General features: G+C 23.8%; 1 protein-coding gene across 1 annotated transcript; it reads right to left on the bottom strand.

Moving 5' to 3' along the window:
* Nucleotides 1–342: 342 nt before the first annotated feature.
* Nucleotides 343–12,429, bottom strand: LOC145828644 (uncharacterized). Its single transcript, XM_082936399.1, has 9 exons — nucleotides 12,142–12,429; nucleotides 10,112–10,137; nucleotides 9,723–9,776; nucleotides 7,290–7,355; nucleotides 7,084–7,149; nucleotides 4,627–4,674; nucleotides 4,060–4,107; nucleotides 2,034–2,108; nucleotides 343–1,832 (listed from the first exon to the last, which is right to left on the bottom strand). Exons 1-9 carry the CDS (start codon nucleotides 12,427–12,429, stop codon nucleotides 1,607–1,609), a joined length of 897 nt encoding a protein of 298 aa, XP_082792525.1. The 3' UTR covers nucleotides 343–1,606.
* Between the last annotated feature and the right edge of the window lie 543 nt (nucleotides 12,430–12,972).

Here is a 12,972-nt window from a genome sequence, read left to right on the forward strand (position 1 = left end):
ATACGATCTAACTTTTCATACTTACTTTATATAAATAAATTATTAAATTAACTATTTAATTTTGTTTAAACTGAGTAATAAAATTGTATGGACTTATAATTTTCAACATTTTTAAACCGATTTTTATTGTAACGTTTATAAAAAAAACTATGTAATACATAACAAAATAAATGAAGTATAAGTATGTACTATTTCTATCCTTTAACGCTTACTGTTTCAACACTTTTCTTACAACGTAACAAAACATATAACACATTAAAAAACAAGTATTCAAAATTTTTATTGAAGTTGATAAGAATTTGAAAAACAAAAAAGTATTTAAAAACCAATATGTACCATTAACATATTTTTTTTAAATATAGTATTCAAAGTTTCAAATATCTAAGTTTTGTATAACAAAAACACATTAAAATTTATAAACTTGTAAAAAAACTTTTGTATAGATTAATTTTACTAAAAATTTATTGTTATATTGTCGTTTTTATGACATTTAAACTATAAACATTTCAAAGAAAGGAGCACAAGTACTTAGATTTGTAAAAAAGTCCAAAAAGAATTCGTAAAAAATAGCACTATAGTATTTTACAAGTTTTTCTGACAACACATTTTTTTATAAAACCTTTTAGGTACATTTTTTTTGAGGTTAAATAAATACAAAAACATGTATGAAATTCTTTTAAGTTTGCAAACACAAACTGAAAAAATAAGTCAAGTTTTTTCATAATTTAAGACTAGTTTAAATTCATTTAAATTTGATTAGCAGTGTGCAAACAATGTAGCTTATTCGAAAACCAAAATAGCTTGGCTAAGAAAAAATCAAAACAAAAAATATGCAAGGCTTCAACAGACACTAAAACATATGATTCACAAATCTAACTAATATTTTGAGGACACTTCAAAATGATCAGAACTATTACAGTATTAGACAGACAAGCATTTTGACAACAATCATAACATTAAAACTATGGTATCTTAAACCTATTGATAAAAAAATTGTTCTTCCTTATAAAATTATAGTAATTTAACTCACAAAAACATTGGTTATATCGACACACATCAAAACAAGAAATGTAAGATTAATAAGTAAAAAATAAATACTCTATGATAAAAAACTAATACAGGTTGTTTAAACAATTAGAATATATCCTGAAAAAATACCCTAAATATAAGACAAACAAAACATGTATTTAAAATACAAAATCAGCTTAAAATTATTTATCTTTATAGAACAAAAAAGAATATAATAATGGACAAAATATTTACAGCTGAGTGTTTAAAATGATATATATAGTTGTAAATTGATTTTGAAAATATTGATGAGGAAATAAAATGTAAAGAAAACGTCAATGAAATTATAACATTTAAATTTTACTATTAAAATGCATTTCATTGTTTGATAAATAAGCTGATTATAATTTTTTTTTAACATTAACGATTTTTGTATAATATTTAAACGATCAATATCAGAAAAAGGGACGTGTCATTTTAATTTAAGAAGCATGCTGAAAATTCTCTAAAGTGCATAGTGATTAAACCATTTGGAGTTTAAACTATTCTTAGACAGATTAAATTCTTGCGTATATACAAAACTCTTACCAAACTAAAGTTAAACATTTTCTTTGAGTACATCTTTACAATAATCAAAATCACTCATAAGCAAGTAATTTTTCAGTATTGGTGCATTATCACTGATCTTTACACTGCTTGTATATCCTGTTTCTGAATGACAAAGACTTAAATTCGTCTCTTTTTTTGGAGTAGAATAGTAATCTTGCAAAAGCTGCACCGTTTTGACATATTCCAATTTTACAAAACTTTTGTCCGGCTTCAACCTAGTAACACAAGTTGAAACTTCATTGAAATAAAATTGATACAAACTGATTTGGTGCTGGTATAAAGACTTTAAGTCATAAACAGTTTTATGCAAAATAATAAAACTAATTTGAATTCCAAAAAAAGTGTGCCTAAAACTTTTGAGAAACATTACATTTGTAAAACGTTCAAGATTATAAAATATTATTCTTATAACTTACCGCTTCCTAGGATGGCTAGCGAAATTGTCAAGAGTTTTCTCATAGTAAAGTTTTTCTGATTCCTTATTCAAGTACCTTAGAACGGAAAAAATTCTAAAAAAATTGTTAAAGTAAATAATACAGTATTCCAAAAGGTAATTCCTAAACCTAATGTTTTAATAAAAAACACAAAAATGTACATAGTAATAATTCTGCTCAGTAAATGATCAATTCGATAATTCAGATGTTAACTTAGAAAGTAAATTTTAAAAGTAGTCCAACATGTGTGATTGTGCGGCATTTGTGAGTAATAGGTACTTGAAAATTACCGGGACAATTTCATTTGTAAGTTGAATCGTTTTGGAACATGAAAAGCAGCTTTAAAATATCTAAGAAATACCAAAATTGATAGTTTACTAGTAATGTTTTCTAGTTTTACTAGTAATATTATCGTTATTGTTGTTTGTATAAACCAAATTAGGTCTAAAAATTAGGATATTAAAAAACTTCAGGCAAAGAAAAGGAAGATATTTTCGTAAACTATAAAACTTAAGAATACTTCCTAATTATAAAACAAAACTTTAATACAACAAATTCAACTGAGTATGAATTTTGTTCTTATTAAAGTTTTTATGTTATTATAAACAAAATTTTAAAATTTTGAACTAAAACTTTAATTAAAAAATTTCAGAGTTGTTTTAAGAACTTATTAGAAGTTATTCAGTACTTGTTAAGCAATATTTTTAGTCATTTTGTGAGTATACAAACTTTTCGTATATTGATAATATTAGTTTTAAGTAGCAAACTACAATTTCAAAATAAATTTTAATTAAACAAATAAAAACTTTAACTGTTTCAAAAACGCATGTAAAGTTTATTAAAAACCAAAATTACAATCAAAGAAACACCTAAATACAGCATTATTTTGTTTCCTGTGGCTTCATTTAAAGTTTTATATAAAAAAAATTATTTAACCCATTAAAACTTTAGTTTGTATGTACAAAGTTAGACTGTGTTTAAAAAAATAAATTTTTTTAGATATTAAACTTACCAGTAAATTAAATATTAAAAGGTGAAAAAAAAATTCAAAGTTTCTTATCTTAGCTGTTTTTTTTTTTTGTTTTAGAGAAAGTAATAATTAAAACTAGCAAAAACTGACGATATTTTAAAACATAATGTGAAACTTTGACTTAAGAGTAAAACCTTTATAGTATTTTTTAACAGTTGATGGGTTTTATAAGTATAAGTCATTCAAAACAATTAAATACAATTCACGTGAAAATTAACGTCCACGAGTAAAATTGGAGCATTAATATTACATTGCGCGTCTTGGCTTAAAAATCAAACTCGTTTCAACTGAACTTACTAAACAAAAACGCCCAACACATCGGTTAAACAACTCGTTTGACCTAGACATTCAGCTTCACCACGCAAGATGAGTTATATGACAATACACGTACCGAGTTGAACTGGGTGATAATTTAATTAGCAGCAGTTGCTGAGTGTTAACTGTAATTGGGTTTTCGAATAAGCTGGAATTAAACTGTTAAGGACTTGGCTGACTCTTGAATCATTCGGTGGTTATTGCTTGGTTTGCATTGAAAGTATATTGGGGTGTTAATGAAAATTATTTATATTAAGAATGCTTATTCTACTTTCTACATTAATTACTTGTAGGTTTTAAACATTTTTTTTGAATACTTTTTTTTTTTGATTTATTTTGAACGTCTTTAAAAATACTTTAAAATTTTGTAAATTTTATTTTTAACTAGGAAGTTCGAAAATTTACTTTTCAATAATTCATATTTTTTGATGAAACATTTTAAAATACAAACTACAATCTAAAAAACATCATCTTAAGCAATTTTTTTCATATTTATTTATTTTGTAATACTTATGTTCTAGTTTGTAGATCAGGATATTTAATAATTTTTGTTTAAAATAAATATCCTGAAACAGTTATTAATATTCTAGATGAACACTAAGTTTGGAAAATTTTTGTTAACTTTATTTTTGTTAACTATATTTTCAAACTATTTAAACTTACAATATTTCATCTTGATTCCTTGTACAACTATACCGTGGATTTGAGTATCTGTTAATTGTAAAATGTTCATAAAAAAATATTATAACTGTTTTACATATGCATAACAAAGTGATAACTGGTAAAAACAGACTTAACTTTTTTTTTTGATTTAATAATTTATAAACAATATAGAGATTTTACAACACTCTATAACTATTTTTTTTATTAACTTAACTACCACTTATTAATAATTGAACCAGAATAAAAAAAGAATTAAAAAGCACTGAAAATGAAGCTTTTTTTTTCTTTCATTGTTAAATCTCTGTTATTTTAAAATCATAAAAAACTGTAATTACTTTGCACTGAACTTTTATAAAATTTAACACAGCTGTAAACTAAAGCCACTTTAAATTTTGTTTTTGTTAAAAATAAAACCTAATAAAAAATCTACTGTGCACAGATCTTTTAATTTAAGTTATTGGTGAAAAATTTTAAAACCACTGACATAACCTTTAAAAATTTTTAATAACTTATTTTATAATATTCAAAAAAAAACTGGCTTTCATTTATACTAAATTTAAGACTTACATGCATGGTGAAGCTTGACAAACTGTTACTGGAGTTTGTTGAGAATGCCTATAAAAAAAAGAATAATTGTAGCCTTGACTTGAAGAAAAGTTTTAAGAATTTACTTTATACTCATACTCCAGTTTTGTTATAACAAATAATTTATTAAATAATGTTTTTCAGATAGTTTTCACTTCAAAAGTTACACTGTTTTTCTGTAAATTAATCACATATATATGAGCAGTTTGCAGATTAAAATGCTATAAAGTGTATACATACATATATATTTATCTAATTATATAAAAACTATAATTTAAACAGCTGTTTCACACATTGAAATGTAAAATTTCATGTGATCGTCAGTAAGTTACAGTTTATTATAATAGTAAACAGAAATTTTGATTTTAAAATTTTTGTAATAATTGTGACGTAGTAATGGTACAGTTTATTGTACGATTAGCTGAATTTGAAATACGCTGTGAATGTTATTTTATGCTTTTTAAGAAAGTTTAAAAAGGTTATTTTGGAAAAATGTTTTTAACTTAGAAAAAATAGAAATCGAAAAATCAGATAAGAACGTAACACTAAACAAGAAAAGCGAAAGACAAAGCATATGCATCCATTATCAAAAATACTTTTTTAACAAAATTAAAACCAATTAAATATTAAAAAAAAACAAAATCGAAGCGGCAAACACGAGTATTTTACAACATTTTTCCCAACAGTCTAAAATTTTTTTTACTAATAGCTTAAAACATTTTTCCAAAATAACCTTTTTAAACTTTCCTAAAAAGCATAAAATAACATTCACAGCGTATTTCAAATTCAGCTAATCGTACAATAAACTGTACCATTACTACGTCACAATTATTACAAAAATTTTAAAATCGAAACTTCTGTTCACTTTTATAATAAACTGTAACTTACTGACGATCACATGAAATTTTACATTTCAATGTGTGAAACAGCTGTTTAAATTATAGTTTTTTTTATAATTAGATAAATATTTAGCTCCAATTTAATTTGTCGAGCACTATCGATCAGAACTTTTTATAAAACCTTTAATACATATATATATATATATATACATTACAGATTTAAATAAAAAGGTAATAACAAATAACTTATTTAAGTGTAACTTTAATAATTAATTAGCTGTAATGAAATTAACTTGCAAAAACAAGAAGAGTATAAAATAGACGTTAGTTTAAAAACAAAGCCCGTTCAAAGTTGAAACAATTATTTTTTTTTTTGAACAATATAAACTAACTAGTCATACAACATTGTAAAATATCATAGATTGTATAACAAAGTTGAGTAATACTTATAGCTGTTAAATTTTGAGACCACCATATACATTTTACAATAATGATGATATTTTAGATTCATATAGTGTAAGCATGTAGCATTAGAAAAGTTTTGAATTAAAAAATATTGTGTTTTTATAAAACTTGCTTTAAAAAAAAATACAGGTTGTATAGAAGGATTTTAAAATAGATTACAAATATATAACATAATTCGTTAGAACTTTACAAATGAAAAAAACATGACTAGTGAAGAAAGTATAACTTGAAATAAAAAATGATACAAAACCAAGTGGTTACATTTAGTTTTAATATATTATAAGTAAATTGATTTCTGTGAGCAAACGACAATAAAATACAATATTGGTGTCATATATGCATAAGCTAAATAACTATCCTCATCTGAAACTATCCTACAAACAAGTAAAAGGACATATTTAACATACATATCTATTAAATGGAAGTTTTATCTTATGTTAAAAATTTAGATTTATTTTACTGACTGGTGTATCATTAAGGTCATAACTAACGTAAAAAAATTACAGCTTTATAAAATTAAAATACTTTGATACTGTTTACAATTAAGATCAAGTGAAAAGTAGTTTAGAAAATTAACATAACGCTTAGAAAACAAAAGATTTTTCACTTTGTTTTGTAAATTATTTTATTATGAATAAATTTAATTTTTTTAAAATTTTTAAAAAATTAGTCCTTAGTTTGTCCAAAAATTAGGAACTGTCTGACAAAAATAGAAAGCTTAGAAACGTTTTAAGTTTATAAGTATTTTTTGATCATAGATAATGAAGGAGTGCAAATCTAAATAAAGTTTAATAGAAAATGTAATCTCTACTTTTTATATAAATAAATATATATTACTTGATCAAAATAAACTTGACATGCAATTAAAATCATTTTTTTAAATTTAACAAAATCTTATTAATTTTCAGTTTTAAATAAAACACTTAGATAGTTTCTTATAACACTTAATCAACATCTAATAGTATTAACAAACTTGATAAAAATACTCTTAACAAGAACTTATTTAAAAACAGTGGTTTCGACTTTAAATTGCATTCATTTAAAGTATTTAAGCCAAATGTTATCTGATTTTAAAGTGTAAGCACTTAATGAAAAAAGAATAAATTTAATTTAACTTAAAAAAGTTTAAAGTTACCTTTTAAAATTCTTGTGAAGATCATTTAAAGCATCTTCATTTTCAGTTTTCGGCTCAAATATTTTCCTGTTTAAATTTTTCTAAAGAATTTTGATAAAAACATATACGTTAAAAAATCTTTGAAATTTTATATTATGATTTTAAAAGTAACCATGTGCCATATAAAAAAAGTTAATAAAACTTTGATTAGTAAGATTTTAAGTTACCTTTTTAAACTTTGTTGAAGCTTTTCTAAAGTATCTTCATTTTCTTCATTTGTATGAAGTATTTTCCTATTTAAAATTATTGTAAAAACGAAATAAGATATAGTTTTTATTTAGTTTATTAATGTATCTGCAACTTAATACAACTGAAATTAATATTTTTTTTTTTTAAATACAAATAACTATAATAAACTAAATTATTTATAAAGTAAAACATTCAACAAGAATACTCTTGTACTCCAATATTTAAAGAGGATAAACTGTAGAAAAACTGTAGAAAAACATGTATGAGCTCACTACTTACAAAGTGTTTTTCGATAATTATAAAAAAATAACTCAAAATCAAAGATTTGTTCCACATAAAAAAAAAGGGTTGCTGGCTTAGTTTATGATCTTAAAGGTATTTTTAAAGTAAATTTACTTTTTATACCTGTTTTAGTATTACTTATAGGTTTAAGAATAAAGCATGAAGTCTTAAAATGTTGAGTTTATGATAATTCTAAAAAGCAGTAATAAACCAATAATATAAAAGCATGTTCGTTTTTAAAGTTTTGTGTTAATACTAGTAAACGCAAATTAAAGTATTTATTTAAATAACTAGTAGATTTACACTAAACTTAATTTAAAAAACCTCTGGTAGTACACAAAATACAAAGAATTAGGTTTATCAAAAGTTAATAAGAGTCCCTTATCAGAACCCATAAAATTTTTATACATTTGGTTCAAAACAACTAAAATAAATTTATCATTGAAAATGTATTAGTTTTTAGGAAACTGTAAATGATACATGAAAAAAAATTATCAGCTAAACAATTGAAACTGTTACTTTTGTTACACCTCTCTTTTAAACAACCTTTTAAACAAAAAATGTAAATTTATCTTTGTATGCTTTTTAAAAACTTGTATTTTATTTAACTATCTAAGAAAGATTTAGATTAAGAAAGAAGTTTTTGGGAAAGGTTTTGAAAAGTGTTAGCATAATAGAGAGACAAAATTATTTAAATAACACTATACAATATAAATAAAATAATTGTTTTAATCCATATAATTTTTATCATAAAGTAAAATAAACAATATAATATAAAATAAACAATCTACTTTTTTTTAAACACATTATGATAACTATTTATCAAAAAACCATAAATATTTCAAATTATATTTTTAAATGAAAGACTACATAACAGTTATCATTAAATTAATTATTATTTCCTTAAACTAAACAAAAAACATATAAAATATCTTAGCATAAGATGACTAACACAAAATTTTTTAGAACTGTGTTAACAAACTAGCAATGGGAAACTTAATAAAGAATAGTAAGTTAAGTTTTTTTAATTATTTAAAGAAAATACATAATGTATAATAAAACATGTTACTAAAAATTAAAAAAAATATCTTTGTACAGATTCCTAAAAGTTTTAATAAAATTTCACGCCTTATGCAAAATACAACAAACTTCTAAATGTAGTAAGATATGAAAGTTAGTTTATATTTTTAGAAAAATAGTTCTACTTATAAATTTTAGAGTGTAGTTTTTTAAGGTCAAAAGTATAAACTTTTAGTAATGCAACTTCATCAAAACTTATTTACAACTTACTTTATTGTGGTTTCAAAGACTTTTTATAATATAGACAAAAAATGTATTATAAGAATGTTTATTATAGTTTGTCATTTAATTTTAGCTGAAAAAAATTGGATTGAAAACATATAAAGCAGGGCTTCCCAAACTTTTTTTCAAATGGCCCCCTTTAAAGAAATCAAAAAAGCTTTGGCCCCCTTCAACAAAATTACTCAAAACACTCTATTTATTTTTATAATTAGCAATCAAATATTATGAGGCAATACGCGGGTCTACCTTGTTTTTTAAGAGGTTGATTTTGTTTTATCCATTAAAAACTTTTTATCATTTAATGCATAGAAAAAAAAATGTTTGAGATAAAAGGGACTAAAGAATCTATAAGTGTAAACTGCTATAACATTTAGAACATATCACATCTATATTGAAAATGTGTACACCCTCCTAAACATTGTACTAAAAATCTCAGTAAAACTGTAAAAAGTAGCTAATTGACAATTTAGTGTATTTTTAGTTTCTAGTTTATTCACTTAAAGATGCAAGCTTTGACTTTTTTTTAATTTTATACTTTTTTCATTATTAAAACCCATTATTTAAAAATTTAATCTGTGTTACAACAAAAAAGATCAAGTTAATGATAAGTTTTTTTTTTGAAATAAAATGTTTACTGAAAAAATTTTAAACTAAAAAATAGTTAAATAAAAGCGTTAAAACTTTCTATAATACATAAATCAAAAATATGTTGTTAAAAATTAGTTTGAGTATCCTGATGATGTGGCAAAACTATAGTTATTTTATCTATTTGATTTAAGCATGAAATTTTAAATTTTGTGTGTTTTTACATAAGGCAAGCAACTTACTCTTTTTTTATAGACAAGTCCATGAAAAGAAAGTAATAATCAATTGAAGAAGACCTAAATATAAATAATCCTTTATTGCAAAATAACTCTATTTTAATCCAAATTGAGATTACATATTTAGGCAAGAGCTTTTAATCATTCAAGATAAAAAACTTAATAAAAAAAGTTTTTGATTGAACGAAAAAAATCAAAAAATAATAAACTGTATAATTATTGTTTTTATACATCTTCTAATTTTGTATATTATACTTATTTAATCACAAATAAATTTGATAGAAGATATCATATTCTAAATATAAAAAGTGATTTTTTACTAATTAAATTACTATTGTAAATATTATTTTTGATTTAAAAACTCAACTTCATATACTTTAAAAACAATGACCAACCTGAATAAGCAGTTAATGTACAGAATCTTTTTAAATAAAAGTTTCAAATACTTATAACATGTGCTTTTACACCAGCAAGTGGATACTTTGAAGAGGGATATTATTTTTAAATATTTTAGGGCAACTGGTAATATTTTTTTATTATTTTATAAAATGCTACATTCAAAAATTTAAACTGTTAGTATGCTATTTTAGTTATTAGCCAACACTTTTTTTTGCAAACTTCGTTGTTTTAATTTTTTTAAATATATTTGTGAAGTGGACTCGATCTTGCAATTGTCAACTACTAAAGATTTCATTGATATAATGAAAACCTCTACGCTAGGAGTAGGCGACTTTGCTAGTTGACGTGCTAGATTTACCAGAAGAAGTACTTCGTGAGCCAGATTTTGTAGAAAAGTTTTTAAGAATCGAAATTTTGGTATGATTAGGCTGTGAAAACAAAACAAAAGCCCTTACAAGAAAAAAATTATTTAAATATTTATTATTTTATTTGAGTTTTTATTTGATAATCGCGAATTTATACTAAAAATTATGTATTAAGAACTCATTTAAAATTTGGTTGTAAAAATTTTCAATTTTTTTTTTGTTATGCACAAGTTGTTTAAAAACTAAAAAATACGACGCAGTTCAGAAATTTCTATTTAGAGGGCCATACGTTGCCTTACGCATTTAAGTTTTTTTTTCATTTTAAGTTTAGTTATTTAATAATTAGTATATATACTTTTTGATACAAATCTAATAGTATCTTACTAAAAAAATGTTAATATACTACAAAATAAAAAACTTACACTCTTGAGATTGCGATTTTTGTTCTCTAGCAGCTAACCAAAACGTTACTGAAAAGTTTATTGTATCGGGGAGTTGAATTATCACTAAACACGTTTTAAAATTGACTTAGTTGCATGGCACAAATTAGAAATTGTTAACAAAAGGTTGAACATAAAAATAAAAAAACTAGATAAAAACTAAAAAATAATCGTAAAAGAATCGTGCTCAAACAAAACCAGTAAGATATTGCTTTCGATGATCAATAAGATCATTACATGATAAGTAGTATAAAAGGGAGGAACACTGTCTGCAAAGATCTAATATAAATTTGAAATATCAGAAGAAAAACTAAAGTGTTTCAAATTACTGAAGGTAACAAAATTATCAAACATATTACTTTTGTTTGACACTTAGAAGTTATTGTATAATTTGAAAAATATATTTTATTAGTATAGAAAGATGTCTATTGGGTATTTAACAGTGCATAAACATAATATTTTGATGACTTAAGCTAATGTAATGCTTTTTTGGGAATAAAATTGAATTAAGGTATTTTTTATGAAAATATATTTATATAGCATAGCGTAAGTTTTGCAATCGTCAAACTAAACGAATAAAAAATCTTATCTATATAGTACTCGAAAACTTCTAGACTGCTTAAGATTTAAGTAATAACTATATTGTATAAAGACTCAATCTTTATTCGAAGAGTTAAAGCCGTTAACTTTTAGTTTACTTATGCATTTTATTATCTACTGTCTCAAAGATTGAAATATTTCGAAGTCTCATGTAATATAGACAGAACTATTTCGGATTAGAATTAAGTAAAATCATATTTAATGTACAACTTATTAAAAATTAGTTAAAACGTCAGTAGCAAAAACCTAGACTGTATCAAAAACTATTAAGTAACTCATATTATATTTTTCATAAATGCCAAAATTGGATTTTTTTGGTTTATTATAAGACAAAGTCTTGGGCTTTATAGGTAACTGTCTAATTTTAAACGTTTCAATAGAACTTAAAAAACGAAGGATAGTGTGTTGAGATTTTATTAAAAATGTTTAACCTTTACACAGTCACAACAAGAAAATATTATAACAAAACTTAATTGAAGGAACTTAAACACGTTTACAATAAATAAAAATTCAAACAGGTCTTTAAAAACTTAAACAACTAAACATTAAGCAAAACGCAGTCTATGGCATCTAAACATATTTCAAATACAAACTTACAAACGATCAAAACCAACTGCTTACTTCAATAAAACTGCACTGCAAAAACCAAACCACCTTTAAACGATCGTTGTAGACCAGCTGGGCCAGGAGGCACGCGGAAGAGACGAGCAGGAACTGACATAAGATTTCCACGAAGAAGCCGAGGGTGCTGGCGAGGATGCGGTAGACCGTGAAAAAGAGGAGCATGGTCACCAAGGCGTAAAGAAGTTCAGCAGCAAAAGGAACTTCGCATGTTACGAGTGAATTTATCAGAAATTCGTGTGCTGCAGTAAGGATGGAGTGAGCCTCGGTGAAAATAACGTCCGTCATAATGTCAATATGTAGTAGTACTAAAAACACCTGGGATAAAAAGAATGTTTGACTGTTGTCTACTGTAACCGGCAATTACTAAGCTGTTTAAGTTCATGTAAAACTTTTTTTTTATAAAAAAGTACTTAATATGTATTTTATAAAAATGTATCTTAATTAGTTATTTAACTCCGTAACAAAGGTTTTTTTTAGATATTAATTTTAATAGCGTAGGTGCTTTTTATATAGCTATGTTAAATTTGTTCATAAAAATCAATTGAAATCCATTTACATTAGTTTAGTTATGAAAAGTAGTTAATTTTAAACAAAATACAGTGTATTAAAGCTTAAACATAGTTTGATAATTATTTATTTGAACATTGCATCATTAAGATAAATGGTGTTACAACTGTTAACCTATTTAGCTGTATAAGTGTATGTGAGAGATCTGTACAAAAATGCTTTTGAAAATACAATCATAATAAATACAATCATAAATTTAAACAGAAAGTAATCTAATATTCATTAATAAGCCTAAATCATGCTTGCAAGAACGATTATTTT

The sequence above is a fragment of the Thalia democratica genome, chromosome 2, assembly GCF_965202585.1.
Source record: "Thalia democratica chromosome 2, ktThaDemo2.hap1.1, whole genome shotgun sequence".
Classification (NCBI taxonomy): domain Eukaryota; kingdom Metazoa; phylum Chordata; class Thaliacea; order Salpida; family Salpidae; genus Thalia; species Thalia democratica.